At 42.0% G+C, this 17656-nt stretch overlaps 1 protein-coding gene across 1 annotated transcript in view; it reads right to left on the minus strand.

The window, feature by feature from the left end:
- The window catches only part of LOC143036573 (2-oxoglutarate and iron-dependent oxygenase domain-containing protein 2-like), a 38743-nt gene extending 21455 nt beyond the window's left edge, over nt 1–17288 (minus strand). Inside the window, exons 1-5 of the mRNA XM_076204101.1 lie at nt 17077–17288; nt 9740–9781; nt 9224–9334; nt 6246–6464; nt 5901–6086 (exon numbers count right to left, since the gene is read on the minus strand). Of these exons, the coding sequence (XP_076060216.1) occupies nt 5901–6086; nt 6246–6464; nt 9224–9334; nt 9740–9781; nt 17077–17202 (684 nt within the window). The 5' untranslated portion in view covers nt 17203–17288. The remainder of the gene's footprint in view (nt 1–5900; nt 6087–6245; nt 6465–9223; nt 9335–9739; nt 9782–17076) is intronic.
- Nucleotides 17289–17656: the final 368 nt, after the last annotated feature.

A 17656-nucleotide genomic window follows, 5' to 3' on the forward strand; every position in this document is an offset into this window, starting at 1 on the left:
GCTAGGCCTAAAAAAATATTACAAACTTACCCTCCTGTGCTCCCTCTTGGCAGCTGCTGGTTTTCTTGGGGTAGACTTGACATTGTGTCTGCCAATGGAGTAGATTGTAACAATGATCCTGGCCTGGGATGAGGTTACAGCTACCCTATCAGTGGAACAGTGTTTGGCGCCAATTTCCATTGTGTATTATCATACGGATTTTTCTCTTGTAGTAGGTGGATTTCTGTTAGATCTGTAATTGATTCCTTGGAGAACTAGTTTGCACCCTTTTCATCAATCATTTTCTGGAAACTGTCTTAAATTTGATATAAGGTAATTTGCATCACTCAACAAAACCACAATGTCAACCAAGACGAACAAACTATTGTAATCTTGTGATGTCATGGCTAAGCAGAGGGCACCACAAGTTTTTTGGTAATACCAGCAGCAGATGCTTTTTATGGAGCAGACATGAATTCAAATTGCAATACAGACGCTCCTCTACTTACGTTCATTCTTTTTACGTTTTTTCGATTTTACGTTTGGACACTGTAAAAAAAAATTGTAATTTTTATTTTTGAGTGAATTTTTTAGTTTAGCGCGCTCTCCGTAGTTCAAACAATACTTATGCATGACGCTGCATCCATTGTTTACATGGCACAAACGACAGACTGAACGTGCCTTGCCTCCTCCTCCTCCTCCCCCTCCTCCTCCACCATCTCAATTTATGTTGCTTGAATTTAATTTATTTGAAATTAATGTTATCATTTTACAATGTTATGTGTATAATTAATGATTTAGGGGTGTTTTATAAGATACGGTAATAGAATTTACGGATGTATGGTACAGTAACAACTTACGTTCATTTTCAACTTGCATTCGGCCGTTCGGAACGTAACTAAAACGTAAGTTGAGGAGCGTCTGTATATAATAAACAAAAGAGTTTTTAAGTAATTGATTTTGCTAATACTGACTTTCATAAGTACATACATATACCCAAGGCTTTTTCCCCCTTACAAGGGGGGTAGCCAAAAAACAAAGGCATAGAAACCACTCCCACCCATTTCATCCCCAACATACTCCACTCCCCTCCACCCTCTTCCCTCCCTCTTATCTTGGAACCTCCTGGATGATGGGTCATCCCTGCATCTTGCCCACTGTCCTGGGTCAGATGCAGTGTCGCAAGACACAGCACATCCACAGCAAGGCTACTTCATTAAATGGGCAACCCCCCTCTCCATCCCCTCATGCAGAAAAGAAGATGGGAAAAATCCCTTTGGGCTATGTCAATTGATTTCTCACACATCCTTCCTCATCCCCCATCTCCCAACCACTCCACCTCATGCATCACAGCATCATCCATATACAACCATTCTCCATTCATCCCCTATCTTCTGTCCTCTCCCCTCCTTCCTTAACAGACATTCCCTTCTTTCCCAATGTCCCTTTAACCCCATCCATCCATCCATCTCATCCTAGGTCACCTCCTCATGTTCACTCCTTCCACATCTGCCTTCCATACCTCTTTTACTAGTCTTTCTTCAATCATTCTTCCCATGAGTCCAAACCATCCCAATACTCTATTATCAACCCCATCTCTCAACTCACTTTCTACCCCCATTCTCCTCCTCACCTCATCATTTCTCACTCTATCTAGCCTAGTAACCCCTATCATACTTCTCAGGCACCTCATCTCAAGCACATTCAAACTCCTCTCTTTTTCTCTTGTTTCATGTTTTTGCCCCATACAGTGCTGTCAGCACAATCACTCCTTCATACAATCTCTTCTTAGTATCCATTCCCAATTGTCTATTTCTCATTACACTTTTTAATCCCCCAAGGCATTTACCCACTTCTCTCAATCTACAATCTACCTCCACATCCACTCCTCCCTTTCCTACCACACTCGCACCCAAGTATCTAAAACCATCCACTTCCTCCAGTCTCTCTCCCTTAATACTCACTTCCAGTCAGGTGCCACTTTCTCCCCTTGTACATCTCATCACCTTATTTTTGCCCACATTTATATTCAACTTGCTTCTTTCACACACCTTCCCAAACTCTGTCACTAACTTCCTTAATCCCTCTTTTGATCCTGCTACAAGTGCAGTGTCATCAGTAAACAACAACTGGCTTATCTCCCACTTTTCTCTATTTCCTTTAACCATCTCCAATCCCTGAACAACTACCCTTGCATTTACCTGTTGCACCACCCCATCCATGTATAAATTGAACAGCCAGGGCGACATAACACATCCCTGATGAAGTCCCACCTTTATCTCAAACCACTCACTCTCTCCATTTCTAATCCTAACACAAGCTCTACTACTCTTGTAAAAACTCTTGGCTGCTCTTTAAAATCTTTACTCCTATCCCATATATCTGCATAACCTCCCACAGTGCCTTTCTGTTTATCCTATCATAAGCCTCTTCCGGATCCATAAAAGCCCAAAAACCATCCTTACCTTTTCCTTTAGCTTTCTCACATATCTGTCTTACCACAAAAATCTGATCTACGCAACCCCTACCTGTCCTAAGCCCACACTGTTCCTCACCAATTACTCCCTCTGTTCCTCTCCTAATCCTCTCAATCAAGAACCTCCCATAAGCCTTCCCAACTACACTTAAATTGATCCATCTGAAACTACTACACTCGCACTTGTCCCCTTTTCCCTTGTAAAGTGGAACTATACAGGCACTCCTCCAGAACTCTAACCTCCTCTTAAACAAACATTAAATAACCTCACCAGCCAGTCCACCATCACTGTGCCTCCTTTTTTTTCAGACATTCTGCATGACATCCATCCAACCCAGGTACCTTACCTGCTCTCACCATCTTCACAACTGCCTTCATTTCATCTTTCCTTATTTCTCCTCCATTTTCCTCACTCATCACTCATTTTCTTAGCACTTCCCACTGCAACTACTTTTCCCTCCCTATCCTCCTTCACATTTAGCAACTCCCTAAAATATTCTGCCCATCTTCCTCCTACTGCTTTCCCTTCCATTATCATCTCTCCTTCTGCACATTTTACCTTTTCTTCTCTACTTGATTCGCCTCCTATTCCTCTCTTAATTCTTTCCAAAACATCTTTTTATTACTTTCAAAAATTTCTGTCATACTCTTACCCCATTTCATATCTGCTCTCCTCTTTGCCTCCTTATCTTATGCTTTACTTCTCTTCTTTTTTCTTTGTACCTCTCATATGATTCCCTCATCCTATTTTGTAACCAATCTATGAAAACTTGCTTCTTCTCTTCTACAACCTTCTTTGCTTCCTCATCCCACCACTCACTACCCTTTCTTTTACTTCCTCCCTTCCTCCTTGTTCCAAACACCATCTTTGCACACTATGTGACTCCCTCCTTGAACCATCCCCATTCCTCCTCCACTCCTGATTCTACTCTACCCTTCACTCCCTCCCACTCCTCTCTCAGCTTGAGAGGATTAGGAGAGCAATAGAGGGAGTAATTGGTGAGGAACAGTGTGGATTTAGGACGGATAGAGGTTGTGTACATCAGATCTTTGTGGTAAGACAGATATGTGAGAAACCTATAGGAAAGGGGAAGGATGTTTTTTGGGCTTTTATGGATCTGGAAAAGGTTTAGGATAGGGTAGACAGAAAGGCACTGTGGGAGGTTATGCAGATATATGGGATAGGAGGAAAGCTTCTACGAGCTGTCAAGAGTTTTTATGAGAGTAGTAGAGCTTGTGTCAGGATTAGAAACAGAGAGAGTGAGTGGTTCGAGGTAAAGGTGGGACTTCGTCAAGGATGCGTTATGTCGCCCTGGCTGTTCAACTTATACATGGATGGGGTAGTGCGAGAGGTAAATGCAAGGGTAGTGGGTCAGGGATTGGAGATGGTTAAAGAAAATGGAGAGAAGTGGGAGGTGAGCCAGCTGTTGTTTGCGGATGACACTGCGCTTGTGGCAGGATCGTAGGAGGGATTGAGGAAGCTGGTGACAGAGTTTGGGAGAGTATGTGATAGAAGAAAGCTAAAGATAAATGTGGGTAAAAGTAAGGTGATGAGATGTACAAGGGGTGAAAGTGGCAGTAGACTGGAAGTGAGCATTAAGGGAGAGCGACTGGAGGAAGTGGATAGTTTTAGATACTTGGGTGCAAATGTGGCAGGAAAAGGTGGAGTGAAGGTGGAGGTAGAATGTAGATTGAGAGAAGCGAGTAAATGCCATGGTGGATTGAAGAGTGTAATGAGGAATAGACATTTGGGAATGGATGCTAAGAGGAGACTGTATGAAGGAGTGATTGTGCCAACAGCACTGTATGGGGCAGAAACATGGAACATAAGAGAGGAAGAGAGAAGGAGTTTGAATGTGTTTGAGATGAGGTGTCTGAGAAGTATGATGGGGGTTTCTAGGCTAGATAGAGTGAGAAATGAGGAGGTGAGGAGAAGAACGGGGGTGGGAAGGGAGTTGGGAGATAGGATTGATGAAAGAGTATTGGGATGGTTTGGACACATGGAAAGAATGAGTGAAGAAAGACTAGTAAAAGAGGTATGGAAGGCAGATGTGGAGGGAGTGAACATGAGGGGACGTCCTAGGATGAGGTGGATGGATGGGGTGAAGGGGTCTTTGGGGAAGAGGGGAATGTCTGTTGAGGAAGGACGGAAGAGGACAGAAGACAGGGGTGAATGGAGAATGGTTGTATATGGATGATGTTGTGATGCATGAGGTGGAATGGGTGGGGGGATGGTGGGGTGAGGTAGTATGTGTGAGCAAAATTTGATGCAGCTCAAAGGGATTTCTCCCCGTCTTCTCCTTTTATGCATGGGGGGATGGAGAGGGGGGGGGTCGCCGATTTAATGAAGCGTCCTTGCTGTGGATGTGCTGTGTCTTGCGACACTGCTTCTGACCCAGGGCAGTGGACAAGGTGCAGGGATGACCCATCATCCAGGAGGTGCTAAGATAAGAGGGAGAGTGGAGGGGTGTGGAGTGTATTCAGGGATGGAATGGGTGGGAATGATTTTATGCCTTTTCCTTTTTGGCTACCTCCCTTGTAAGGGGGAAAAAGCCTTGGTATATGTATGTGTGTATGTTTTGGTATATATTTATCCACTCCTTCATTATAGATCTCATTCAAAATTGTCCATTTCTCTTCCACCTGTGCTTTTTTATTATAGAATTTTCTCCAACTCTCTTTTTGAAAGAAATTTCTAAGTTTCCCAAAGTCTGTTTTGTTATACATCAGTCTTCCTTTTTTGTGTTTCTCATTTCTCCCTATACATATTTCCTCTTTTAGTTCAACCTCAAGTAGTATGTGATCACTCTTCCCAATTGGTGTCTTGTATTCAATTCTATCCACAATTTCAGGCTCTGATGTAAATATTAAATCTACTCTCGACAGTTCTTTGTTATTTCTATATCTGGTATTTTCTTTTACCCACTGAATAGCAATGTTTCACTATTCACGTCACACTCACAAATATTCCAGACAATGGCCAAAGCCGTTTATAAAGTGCAGAAGAGTTATTTAAAGTTGAAAATAGGCTTTTTTATTGTCTAAATTCACATTTATTACCAAAAATATTTCATGGGAATGGTCAGCAATGCTTGGAGTTTTGAAAAAGTGTCTTCCATTGTGGATCCTGACCTTTAACAGAATTTTGAAAATGGACAGCTTTGTTGTCCATCTTGCAGGACCACATGCAATTGTCCATCACAAATACCTGGAGACTTGTGATATGCCAGTCCTGTGTTAGTACTGTTTTAAACTGTTTTGATACTGGGTAGCAATCTGAATGTAGGCATGCCAGTGCAACTCATATTTATTTTCGGAACCATGTCTCAGTTGGGTGGATTTCTGGGAGAGTTTGGTAAAATGTAAAATAAGGTATTATAATGTAGCATGCCTTACAACTTAAATACATGTTATTTTGATTACCCTTGAATTATGGCGATCTTACCTCAGCATTATCATAGTGATACCCAAGGTCTACATCCTGGCCTTCTTTGTACACAACCACAAAGGCTTTATGAGAATCCAAAGAGTCTCCCACCCAATCAGGATAGAGGACAGTGGCAACCGGCATCAAATATTCAAGTCGAAGAGTTGATATAAAGTCGTCAAATCCCAGTTCTCCTAAGTTGATCTGTTTTGAGAAATTTGTTAAGTAGTTTTAATACATATCTAGCAAGGACACCTGTATTCTCATTCTAATGTACACTACATGTTTTCATATTAAAGCAATCAAACCTTAATCTACAAAGGAATGGTTACTCGTTTCTACAAGACTCCCTTAATCACGTACTCCATAACTATTCATGGTATTGGGCCGTCCTTTAGGAAGTGGAGAAGCTTCAAAATGCTTTAATTCTTCCACCAAAAGTTTACAAAACGCAGGTGTGAAAACAGGTATGGAGTAGATACGGTCCCCATGATTTGTTAAAAAAGACTTCAGGCTATCAACTGATGACGTATTCTTACTCTCTTCAACAAGCTTCAAAAACTCAGGAGCAAAATAGGAGGGCTGAAATGAAATAAATATTGAAATACAATGTTTCATTTTATTCAAATAAAGATTTAATAATTTAAATGTTTTGGAAAGAAATTAAGAGAGGAAGATGAGGCAAATCAAGTAGAGAAGAAAAGGTAAAAGAGGAAGATGGAGAGGTGATAATGGAAGAGAGAGCAATAAGAGGAAGATGGGCAGAGTATTTTAGGGAGTTGCTAAATGCGAAGGAGGATAGGGAAGAAAAGGTAGTTGCAGTGGGTAGCACTAAGAAGATGACAGTGATGAATGAGGAAAATGGAGGAGAAATAAGGAAAGATGGGGTGAAGGCAGTTGTTAAGATGATAAGAGCAGGTAAGGAACCCAGGTTTGATGGGTATCATACAGAATGTCTAAAATAAGGAGGTACAGTGATGGTAGAATGGCTGGTGAGGTTATTTAAAGTTTGTTTAAGAGAGGGTAGAGTACAGGAGGACTGGAGGAGTGCCTGTATAGTTTCGCTTTAAAAGGGAAAAGGGGACAAGTGTGAGTGTAGTAGTTTCACATAGATCAGTTTGTTAAGTGTAGTTGGGAAGGCTTATGGGAGGGTTTTGATTGAGAGGATTAGGAGAGGGAGTAATTGGTGAAGAACAGTGTGGGTTTAGGACAGGTAGGGATTGCGTGGATCAGATTTTTGTGGTAAAACAGATATGTGAGAAAGCTTTAGGAAAAGGTAAGGATGTTTTTTGGGCCTTTATGAATTTGGAAAAGGCTTATGACAGGGTAGACAGGAAGGCACTGTGGGAGGTATTGCAGATATATGGGATAGGAGGAAAGCTGTTAACAGCAGTCAAGAGTTTTTATAAGAGTAGTAGAGCTTGTGTTAGAATCAGAAATGGAGTGAGTGAGTGGTTTGAGGTAAAGGTAGGACTTCACCAGGAATGTGTTGTCTCCTTGGCTATTCAATTTATACCTGGATGGGGTGGTGCGAGACATAAATACAAGGGCAATGGGTCAGGGATTGGAGATGGTTAAAGGAAATGGAGAAAAGTGGGAGATAAGTCTAGTTGTTGTTTGCTGATGACACTGCACTTGTGGCAGGATCAGAGGAGGTATTAAAGAAGTTAGTTACAGAGTTTGGTAAGGTGTGTGAAAGAAGAAAATTGAAGATTAATGTGGGTAAAAGGGGTGAAAAAGGATTTGGGAGATAGGGTTGATGAAAGAATATTAGGATGGTTTGGACACATGGAAAGAATGAGTGAAGAAAGACTAGTAAAAGAGGTATGGAAGGCAGATGTGGAGGGAGTGAACATGAGGGGACGTCCTAGGATGAGGTGGATGGATAGGGTGAAGGGGGCTTTGGGGAAGAGGGGAATGTCTGTTGAGGAAGGAAGGGAGAGGACGGAAGACAGAGGTGAGTGGAGAATGGTTGTATATGGATGATGGGGGGTGGGGGAGTATGTGTGAGTAAATTTTGACGCAGCCCGAAGGGATTTCTCCCCGTCCTCGCCTTATATGCAAAGGGGGACGGAGAGGGGGGGGGGTCGCCGATTAAATGAAGCAGCCTTGCTGTGGATGTACTGTGTCTTGCGACACTGCTTCTGACCCAGGGCGGTGGGCAGGGTGCAGGGATGACCCGTCATCCAGGAGGTGCTCAGATGAGAGGAAGGGTGGGAGGGATGTGGAGTGTATTTAGGGATGAAATGGGTGGGAGTGTTTTTATGCCTTTCCCTTTTTGGCTACCTCCCTTGTAAGGGGGAAAAAGCCTTGGTATATGTATAAAAGTAAGGTAATGAGGTGTACACATGGAGAAAATGGCAGCAGACTGGAAGTGAGTATTAAGGGAGAGAGACTTGAGGATGTGGATAGTTTTAGATACTTGGGCGTGAATGTGGCAGGAGAAGGAGGAGTGAAGGTAGAATGTAGATTGAGAGAAGCAAATAAATGCTTTGGTGGATTAAAAAATGTAATGAGAAATAGACATTTGGGAATGGATACTAAGAGGAGATTGTATGAAGGAGTGATTGTGCCAACAGCAATGCATGGGGCAGAAACATAGAACATAAGTGAGGAAGAGAGGAGGAGTCTGAATGTGTTTGAGATGAGGTGCCTGAGAAGTATGACAGGGGTTACTAGGTTGGATAGAGTGAGAAATGAGGAGGTGAGGGGGAGAATGGGAGTGGAAAGGGAGTTGGGGGGTTGATAAAATAGTATTGGGATGGTTTGGACACATGGAAAGAATGAATGAAGAAGGATTAGTTAAAGAGGTGTGGAAGGCAGAGGCAGAAGGGACGAATATGAGGAGGTGATGGATGGATGGGGTAAAAGGGGCATTGGGAAAGTGGGAAATGTTTGTTGAGAAAGGGCAGGAGAAGACAGATGATAAGGGTGAATAGAGAATGGTTGTGTATGATGCTGTGATGCATGAAAGGGAGTGGGTGGGGAATATGTGTGAAAAAATAAGTTAACACACCCCAAAGGGATTTCCCCTTGTCTTCTCTTTTTCTGCATAAGGGGACAGAGGTGGGGGTTGCCATTTTAATGATATGGATGTGTTGTGTCTTACAACACTGCTTCTGACCCAGGGCAGTGGGCAAGATGCAGGGATGACCCATCATCCAGGAGCCAAGATAAGAGGGAGGAAGGGGGGTGAACTGGAGTGGAGTATGCGAGATGGAATGGGTGAGAGTGGATTTTATGCCTTTGTTTTTTGGCTACCTCCCTTGTTAGGGGGAAAGAGCCTTTGATATATGTAAATTTCATTTATGCTTTCAATTTTTTGTCACAATTCATATTACCTTGACCCTCCATAACTGTGGATGAAGTCTATCATATTCATTTACTATTGATTCTCTTCTTGCCCAGCTATCAGTGTGATATTGTTTGCGCCTCTGAAACTCCTCCTCAATCTGTTGATATCATAGTTTCATTAATTTAGACACTTAACACAAAATTTTCAGTCAATTATTTTATCAGAATCAGAAGAAATTGTATATATTAAAGAAGAGAAATGTCAATACAGAAAACAATACAAGGAAACAATGATGTATGCTAATGTAGAGGGTCCATTTTTTAAATCATATGTACAAGGAAAAAATAAATGACAATGTCCAATATAAAACCATGAGTAAATTCTAAGTTAGGTTTTAAATCCATAAGTAAATTCTAAGTTAGGTTTCATCAAGGGAGAAAAAGACTGGGCCCCACAAGTGTAGCTCCTTTCTTGTATATTACAACTGGGGAGATTGAATTGTGAAAATATCACAGGATAAATCAAATCAGTGATACAACCTCCTATGGCAAACTGTACTTACCTCAGGAATAGCCCTTTCTGGGTCAAAGTCAGGGATGTTTACCTGCAAACAAAAATAGAATACTTCTAAATATGCTTATAAATACCTGGGTATTTCCCCTCACAAAGTGGTGAGGGGAAGAGGGGGTTCTTACCTTTTGAGAAAACCATGGACTTCCCTTAGCTAAATGAAATTATCTGGCAATGGTCAAAAAGATCCAAGCTGATCTACAAATATGGTGGTTTGAATGGAAAATGTCTATACAAAACAATTTTCATCACTTGTACTACCTTTCACTAGTACACATCAGACTTCTACTTCACAAATGCAAATAAAAATAACCCTGATGTGTATAACAAAATACAATCCCCCATGGAGCAATACAACTGTACCATTCAACTTTTTTCCAAGCGGATCTCCCCACTCCAAATCCAGATCATAACACCAAAGCACTAATGAATGATGAAGACCTGATAAAAATATCCCAGCACAGCAACTACAAAACAGTTGCTAAGAACACCCTAAAAGAGGGCGGAGTGCCAGAGAACTGCAGGAGTACCTGTATAGTTCCACTTTACAAGGGAAAAGGGGACTACTGTAAGTGTAGTAGTTTCAGAAGAATCAGTTTGTCGAGTGTAGTTGGGAAGGTTTATAGAAGGTTTTGATTGAGAGGATTGGGAGAGGAACAGAGGGAGTAATTGGTGAGGAAGAGTGTGGGTTTAGGAAAGGTATGGGTTGTGTGGATCAGACTTTTTGAGGCAAGGTAGATATGTGAGAAAGCTATAGGAAAGGGGAAGGATGTTTTTTGGTCCTTTATGGATTTGGAAAAGGCTTATGACAGGGTAGACAGGAAGGCACTATGGGAGGTATTGAAGATATATGGGAAAGGAGGAAAGCTGTTAACAGCAGTCAATAGTTTTTACAAGAGTAATAGAGCCTGTGTTAAAATTAGAAACGGAGAGAGTGAGTGGTTTGAGGTAAAGGTGGGACTTTGCCAAGGATGTGTCATGTCACCCTGGTTGTTCAATTTACACATGGATGGGGTGGTGTAAGTGGTAAATGCAAGGGTGATGGGCTGGAGATAAGAGATGGTTAAAGAAAATAAGAGAAAAATGGGAAATAAGCCAATTGTTGTCTGCTGATGACACTGCACTTGAAGCAGGATCAGAGAACAGATAAAGAAAGTTAGTGACAGAAATTGGGAAGGTGCATGAAAGAAGGAAGTTGAGGATAAGTGCAGGTAAAAGTAAGGTGACGAGATGTACAAGGGGAGAGGACAGCAGCAAGTTGGAAGTGAGTATTAAGGGAGAGAGACTGGAGGAAGTGGATAGCTATAGATACTTGAGGCTTCTGTAGCAGGAAAGGGAGGAGTGGAGGTGGAGGTAGAATGTAGATTGTGAGAACCAAGTAAATGCCTTGGGGGATTAAAAAGTATAAAGAGAAATAGACAGTACTAGATTGGACAGAAACATGGTACATAAGATAGGAAGAGTTTAAATGAGTTTGGGATGAAATGTCTGAGAAGTATGGTATGGGTTACTAGGCTGGGTAGGGTGAGAACGAGGTGATGAGGAGCAGAACAGAGGTGAAAAGGGATTTGGGAGATAAGGTTGATGAAAGTGTATTGGGATGGTTTGGACACATGGAAAGAATGTGTGAGGAGAGATTAGTAAAAGAGGTGTGGGAGCCAGTGGTGGAAGGAGTGAACAGAAGGGGGTGACCAAGGATGAGATGGATGGATAGGGTAAAAGGGGCATTGGGAAAGAGGGGAAAGTCTGTTGAGGAAGGAAGGAAGAAGACAGAAAATAGGGGTGAGTGGAGAATGGTTGTGTATGGATGATGCAGTGACGCATGGAAGGAGTTGGGTAGGGGATGAGGGAGGGGGGGAGTATGTGTGAATGATATTTTGATGCAGCCCCAAGGATTGCTGTGGATGTGCTGTGTCTTGCTGCTTTGCTTCTGACCCAGGGCAGTGGGCAAGATGCAGGGATGACCCATCATGCAGGAGGAGCCAAGAAAAGAGGGAGGGAGCAGTGGTGAATGGGAGAGGAGTATGTGGGGATGAAATGGGTGGGAGTGGATTTATGTCTTAGACTTTGGCTACCTCACTTGTAAGGGGGAAAAAGCCTTTGGTATATGTACAAACAAATTTCAAAAGCTACCCCTTGTACTGTGAGCCACCTCTTAAAGTATGTCCCAAAATGAAATTGGAATTTTTTAGGTTAGGTGTGGTAAAATTCGGTAGGTTAAGATATAACTTGTGCTAACCACTAAAGACTTTAAAAGGTAATTTGAGAGTAATTTACAACACTTGTAGAGATGAAGAATTTTGTATAGTACAAGTATGATGTATATGACGAAAAAAATATACACCAACTTTCATTGTGGAATTCAGTTTTAAAATATAGAGCTAGAATTTTAAGAGTGAATTTACTATAAAAGGAGTAGCCTTTGATAGTTAGGGATAAAGGGTCTTGGAAAGGTAAATACAGTCGTACCTCGGTACTCGACCATAATCCGTTCTGAGGTGGTGGTCGAGCACCGATTTGTTCGAACACCGAAACCAATTTTCCCCTTATCACTGTCTTTCTTTGGACCCATTATTAAGGGCTAGAGCAACACGAAAAAGTTTAAATCTGGGAAGAAATACTCGAACAAACTGCGTACGTCTTACTCCGCTGGCGGTCTGAGTCGAACTGACGCTTACCCGCTGTTCGAGCTAGTCGAGTACCGAAAATCTGTTCGAGGTCCGATGCATTTTCTACTCGAATTTTTTGGTCGAGCACCGATTTGGTCGAGTATAGAGGCGGTCGAGTACCGAGGTACGACTGTATAGTGCAAGTGAAAAAAAAATTGCCTAAAATTTTTCATATTTCATTATATTTTATGAGAAATAGTTTGCAATTATAATTTACAGAGGTAACAGCCTCGAGATTACTTAGCATCCCCACATATGCAGTTTCACAATGGCTTTGCAGTAATCTACAGCATTATGTGCCTTGCTTGAATGAATTTAACAAGGTGTTAGAAGTACTTATGCGATAGAGCAACAGAAAATTAAATATCAATTTGGTAAATTAAAGTACAAAATAATCTGTTTTTCTTGGTGGAAATATATATTAAAAATATTTTGCTAAGAGTGATACACTACCAAATGAAGTTGTGACTAGAGCTTTGAGACACCATGTTTGTGTTGTCTGTCCAGTCCCCTTAATGTCAGTTTGATGATGGTGATGGCTACCTTGTGCACATCTAAGTTAAATATTAACTTCGCACATTAAACTACATCAATCTTGGCAGAAATCAATAACAAAAATTTCCATCAATATCCCTGAAAACCTTGATGACTTCTAGGTCATGCATACCCCGTAGGAGATGAGGTGAGGTTAGGTTAGGTTAAGGTAGGTTAGAACAATATAAATATACTTCAATTTCTTTAAATTCCACATCCATCAAAAACATGCCATCTTAAGGATCTCATTGCAGCTCCATTTGATGGTGTAGTGACTTTTAGCAAAGTTTTTTCATTAGTCATTACTTATATCTACGAAAACTGTATATTAAGTTGATGTATTATAACTTAAAAGTTAATACTTAACTTTCTAATGCTATTTAATATTTTCAATTTTGTTTATGTGTCCACTTCTTTAGATTTACCTTTAATAATTTAATGTCCATAACCGCTTCCATACTTTACTTACTTAGTTTACTTAGTGAAGTTCTGAGGTCGATCCTCACAGCCGTAGTGGACTACCGCTGCTGCCAGTCCTGTTGTCCTTCCTTGCGAGGGTCAGTTGGTCTGGTAGTGTGTTTTGAGAGAACCTACTTATGGCAGTGTAGCCTGGCACTGGAGGCTCGTCTGGCACCTTCCGCAGGAACCTGTCCAGTGCATGTTTGAAGCTGTCCACCGAGCATTTAGTTTTCTCTCTCACCTCCTTTGGGAGGGCGTTGAAGATTTTTGGACCCTCATGGCCTAGGCTGGTTGCCAGTAGGGTCTTAATCCTCGCCGGGGCTCTTGATGGGAGAGTTCGCCTCTCACATTTGCGCCCATGCCTTATACTGTGGTATGGCTTGATTGTAGAGGGCGTGGGGTCCGGAACAAGTCCCTCAAGGATTTTCCATGTGTAAATGGCCCTGTATCTTTCTCTCCTCCTCTGTTGAGAGTATAGGCCTAGTGCTTCCAGGCGATCCCAATAGTTGAGATCTTGCATCCCTTTGATGCACCTGGTGTAGTTCCGTTGGACAGCTTCAAGCATCTGGATGTCTCCGCGTTTGTGTGGTGACCAGAGTTGGCTACAATAGTCCAGTATCGGTTGGATAAGCGACTTCCAGAGGGTAAGCATCACTTGAACCTCTCTTGAGGAGAAGGTCCTTAGGACCCAGCTGGCCATCCCTCTTGCTCTATTTACTGAGTGCATGATGTGGTGTTGGAAAGTGGCATCATCACTTAAGTGAATGCCCAGGCTTTTCACATGGGCTTTTGGTGTGATTTTCATACCTCTCTCCGTGTGCAGCTCAGTGTCGTCTTTAATGCCTTGATTTGTGCCATATCTCAAGACCTCGAACTTCTCTTCGTTGAATTGCATGTTGCTGTTGTTGGCCCATGCATAAACTGAGTTGAGATCGTCTTGTAGATGTTGCACATCCCCACTTTCCCGCACAGCATGGCTGATGTGGGTATCGTCGGCAAAAGACAGGAGGGTTGAGTCCACCCTACTATTTATGTCATTCATATGGACAAGGAATAGGAGGGGGCCAAGCACAGATCCTTGTGGTACTCCGCTTATTACCTTGGATTCGGTTGACTTCACACCATCAACTGCGACTGCTTGTGTACGGTCTGTCAGAAAGTTGAAGAGCCAGACTCCTAGCTTCCCTGAGATTCCTAGATCCCTTGCCTTATGGAGGAGGACACCGTGGTCCACCTTGTCGAAGGCTTTAGCAAAATCTAGGAATACTATGTCAACATTTCTCCCCTCCGACAGGTTCCGTAGTAGCCAGTCATAGTGTGCCAGTAGGTTTGAAAGGCATGATCGACCTTTCCTGAAGCCATGTTGATTCTCTTTGATGAGGTTATTCACCTCAAGGTAAGTGAACAGCTTGTCCCTTACACATTTCTCAATTACTTTGACAATATGTGATGTAAGGGCGACAGGTCGATAATTTTTTGGCAAGGTCCGGTCTCCTCCTTTATATATTGGGCTTATGATGGCTTGTTTGAGCAGTGCCGGGATCTCTCCTTTGTCAAAGGAGGCTAGCCACAACATATGTATTGGAACTGCCAAGACCTCGCAGCATTTTAGGAGTAGGATTGCTGGTACACCGTCTGGTCCTGCTGCCGAGTTACTCCTAAGCTCCTTTATCGCCTTTTTGATGTCCTGTTCAGTCACTCGAATGTTGGTAAGCTGGTTCAGGTTCTTGGGCGTCTGGTTGAAGAAAGTTGTGGGATCAAGGATTTCCTTCTGTGTCTTAGGTATGCTGAACACACTGTTATATTGGTGTGCCAGCATCTGGCAGGTTTCCTTTGGGGCATCTGTTATAGTGCCTTGTTCTGTCACTAGGGGCCCAATCTGTGACTTGGTTTTGAGGAACTTCTTACAGTAGCTGTAGAAGAATTTCGGGTTGTGCCTTATGTTTTCTATAGCTTGGTGTTCCTCTGCTCTTCTCTGCTCCTCGTGTGTTTAATTTTCTGCTCTATGTCCTCTATTTTTGAGGAGATTATGAGCCTTTGGGTCTCATTGGTATTGTTAACGAGTTTAAGGTTGAGGTTGGCACGTTTTCGCATAAGGATTTTTCTGTCTCGCGGGATGGAGTATCTGCGATCCTTTTTGTTGCTTTTCCTTGGCACATAAGCAGTACACACCTCCAGCAGAATCCTCAATAGTGTGTTGAGAGTGGTGTTGGGATCAGATCCCTGCAGTTCCAGTTTCCAGTCAATCTTCCTGAGGTCTTGTTGTAATTGATCCCAGTCTACCTTTTGACTGAAGAAGTTGAAGCTGGCGAAAGGTGTCATGTTCGGAGGAGTCATGGAATCCTGCGGTGTCTTACTTTTGATGTAAGTTGTGTTGATGTAAACTATATTGTGGTCAGAGAAGATTGTTTTCTCTGACCTGCAATTGCTGACCGACTCTTGATTATTGGTAAAAAAGAGGTCCAATATGTTGTTCCTTCTAGTCGGCTCCATTATGTGCTGGTTTAGGAACAGTTTATCGGCGATCTCTAGAAGGAGTTTTGCTTGGGCTTGATCTTCTAGAGTACCCCCATTGGATCTGCCATCAGGCCAGCATATAAAGGGGAAGTTAAAATCACCACAGATGATGACATCTGTCATGGCATGTGGGGTGGTCTCTAGCACTTCGTTCAGTTTTTCCAAAGCTTTTGAGAAGCTTTCGAGATTGCACTGAGGTGGGCGGTAGCAGTTTACAATTATTAGATTTATGTTGGTGATGTGTACGACTAGGAGTTCTATCACCCCGTTTGAGTGGGATAATAGTGTCTTGGTGTGGGCAGCTAGATCGTGCCTGAGGTAGACCATTACACCACCAAGGCTTCGTCCCTCTCTGTGAGCTCTATATAGGGTGTAGTTGGTTATTCCTATCTCAGAGTCTTTCACGTTAGTAGCCAGGTGAGTCTCCGTGAGGGCAATAAACATTGGGTCCTCTTCTAGCGTTAGTTCCTTCAGGAAGGAGACTTTGCTTTTGTTGCTTTTTGGGTAGAGGCCCTGTATGTTACCCATTAGTATGGACTCTAGTTGGTGTGAACAACGGGTGCCCAGGGGAATGCCGGATGGGCCTGGAATGGTGGCCAGTTCCTGTGATTCCCTTGCATCAGGGATACTATTAAGCCCTGGGTCTCTACAGCTTTGGTTAGTGTATTCATGGTGGTCTGTAGAGCTGTCGCTAACTCTAAAAAAGGTGAGTGAGCGTTTGTGCTTGTGTTTGAGGGGGGGCCTGTGGGTGTCCCTGATGCTGCCTTGTGTCTGGTATTTCCTGGTGTGCACTAGACTAATGTTATAAATGTAACTTTTCTGATAACTTGTGCCTTGTGGGTACTGGGTAATTTAATTTTCCATGGTATCCCTTTCCTTTGAGCTTTGAGTTTGAGTTTGCCAGCAAAATCGTATACATTCCTTCCCAAAGGCCAAAGAATATTAGAAAATCAAAGAAATTACAAATTATAACACAATTATTCAACAATTAGAACGATCAATTCAAACTTCAATATAGTTTAATGAACACCCTATTTGTTAATAAGGGAAGTTATTTTTTTTCATTTCACAGGCTAACACTGTCAAGAATGCCGCCACAGTACTGCGAAGTTTCATGCATTTGACATTTGCGATTTATATTAGTACTTACCTTGTCTTTAGAATATTCTTGAATAAACTGACTTTTGTTGATGTATGTAACATGAAGACTAAATCTTTTCAGGAAGAAATTGTGGGTTAAAGAGCACCTACAGGTACAAAACTGCGTGTGTAACATCTTGCATACAAGGTCCTGCAAAGGACATTTTTAAATACCATAGTATGACGAGATCCAACCAGCTGACAAGTGTGTTTTGTAATATTGTAGTCGATACAGCAATGACAAACTCTGTGATAGAAACACACTTAATCATTTGTGAGAATTGTCTAGAAAGACTGCTATATTTATTAGTTCTGATGATATCATATCTTGTTTAATTATCTCTTCTTTTGGTGGTAAGTAAATAGGCACAATTTTTAAAGAAAATTGCATTAGAAGTAATTGCCACTACAAAAGTGTATGGTCGGTCATTCAGAGAGAAAATGCAAACATTTGTTTACAATAAATTTAGGATCAAGACCGCATAGTGACAGGCGGTTTTACCTTTTTTTAGATGCTTTTTGTTTTTGTAAAATAATCTAATACTACTTACGTAATCGAGCTACTGGCATGTTGACAATATTGTATTTGG

This window comes from Oratosquilla oratoria, chromosome 20, assembly GCF_046742065.1.
Source record: "Oratosquilla oratoria isolate Oo_2021 chromosome 20, ASM4674206v1, whole genome shotgun sequence".
In the NCBI taxonomy this organism is placed as follows: Eukaryota; Metazoa; Arthropoda; class Malacostraca; order Stomatopoda; family Squillidae; genus Oratosquilla; species Oratosquilla oratoria.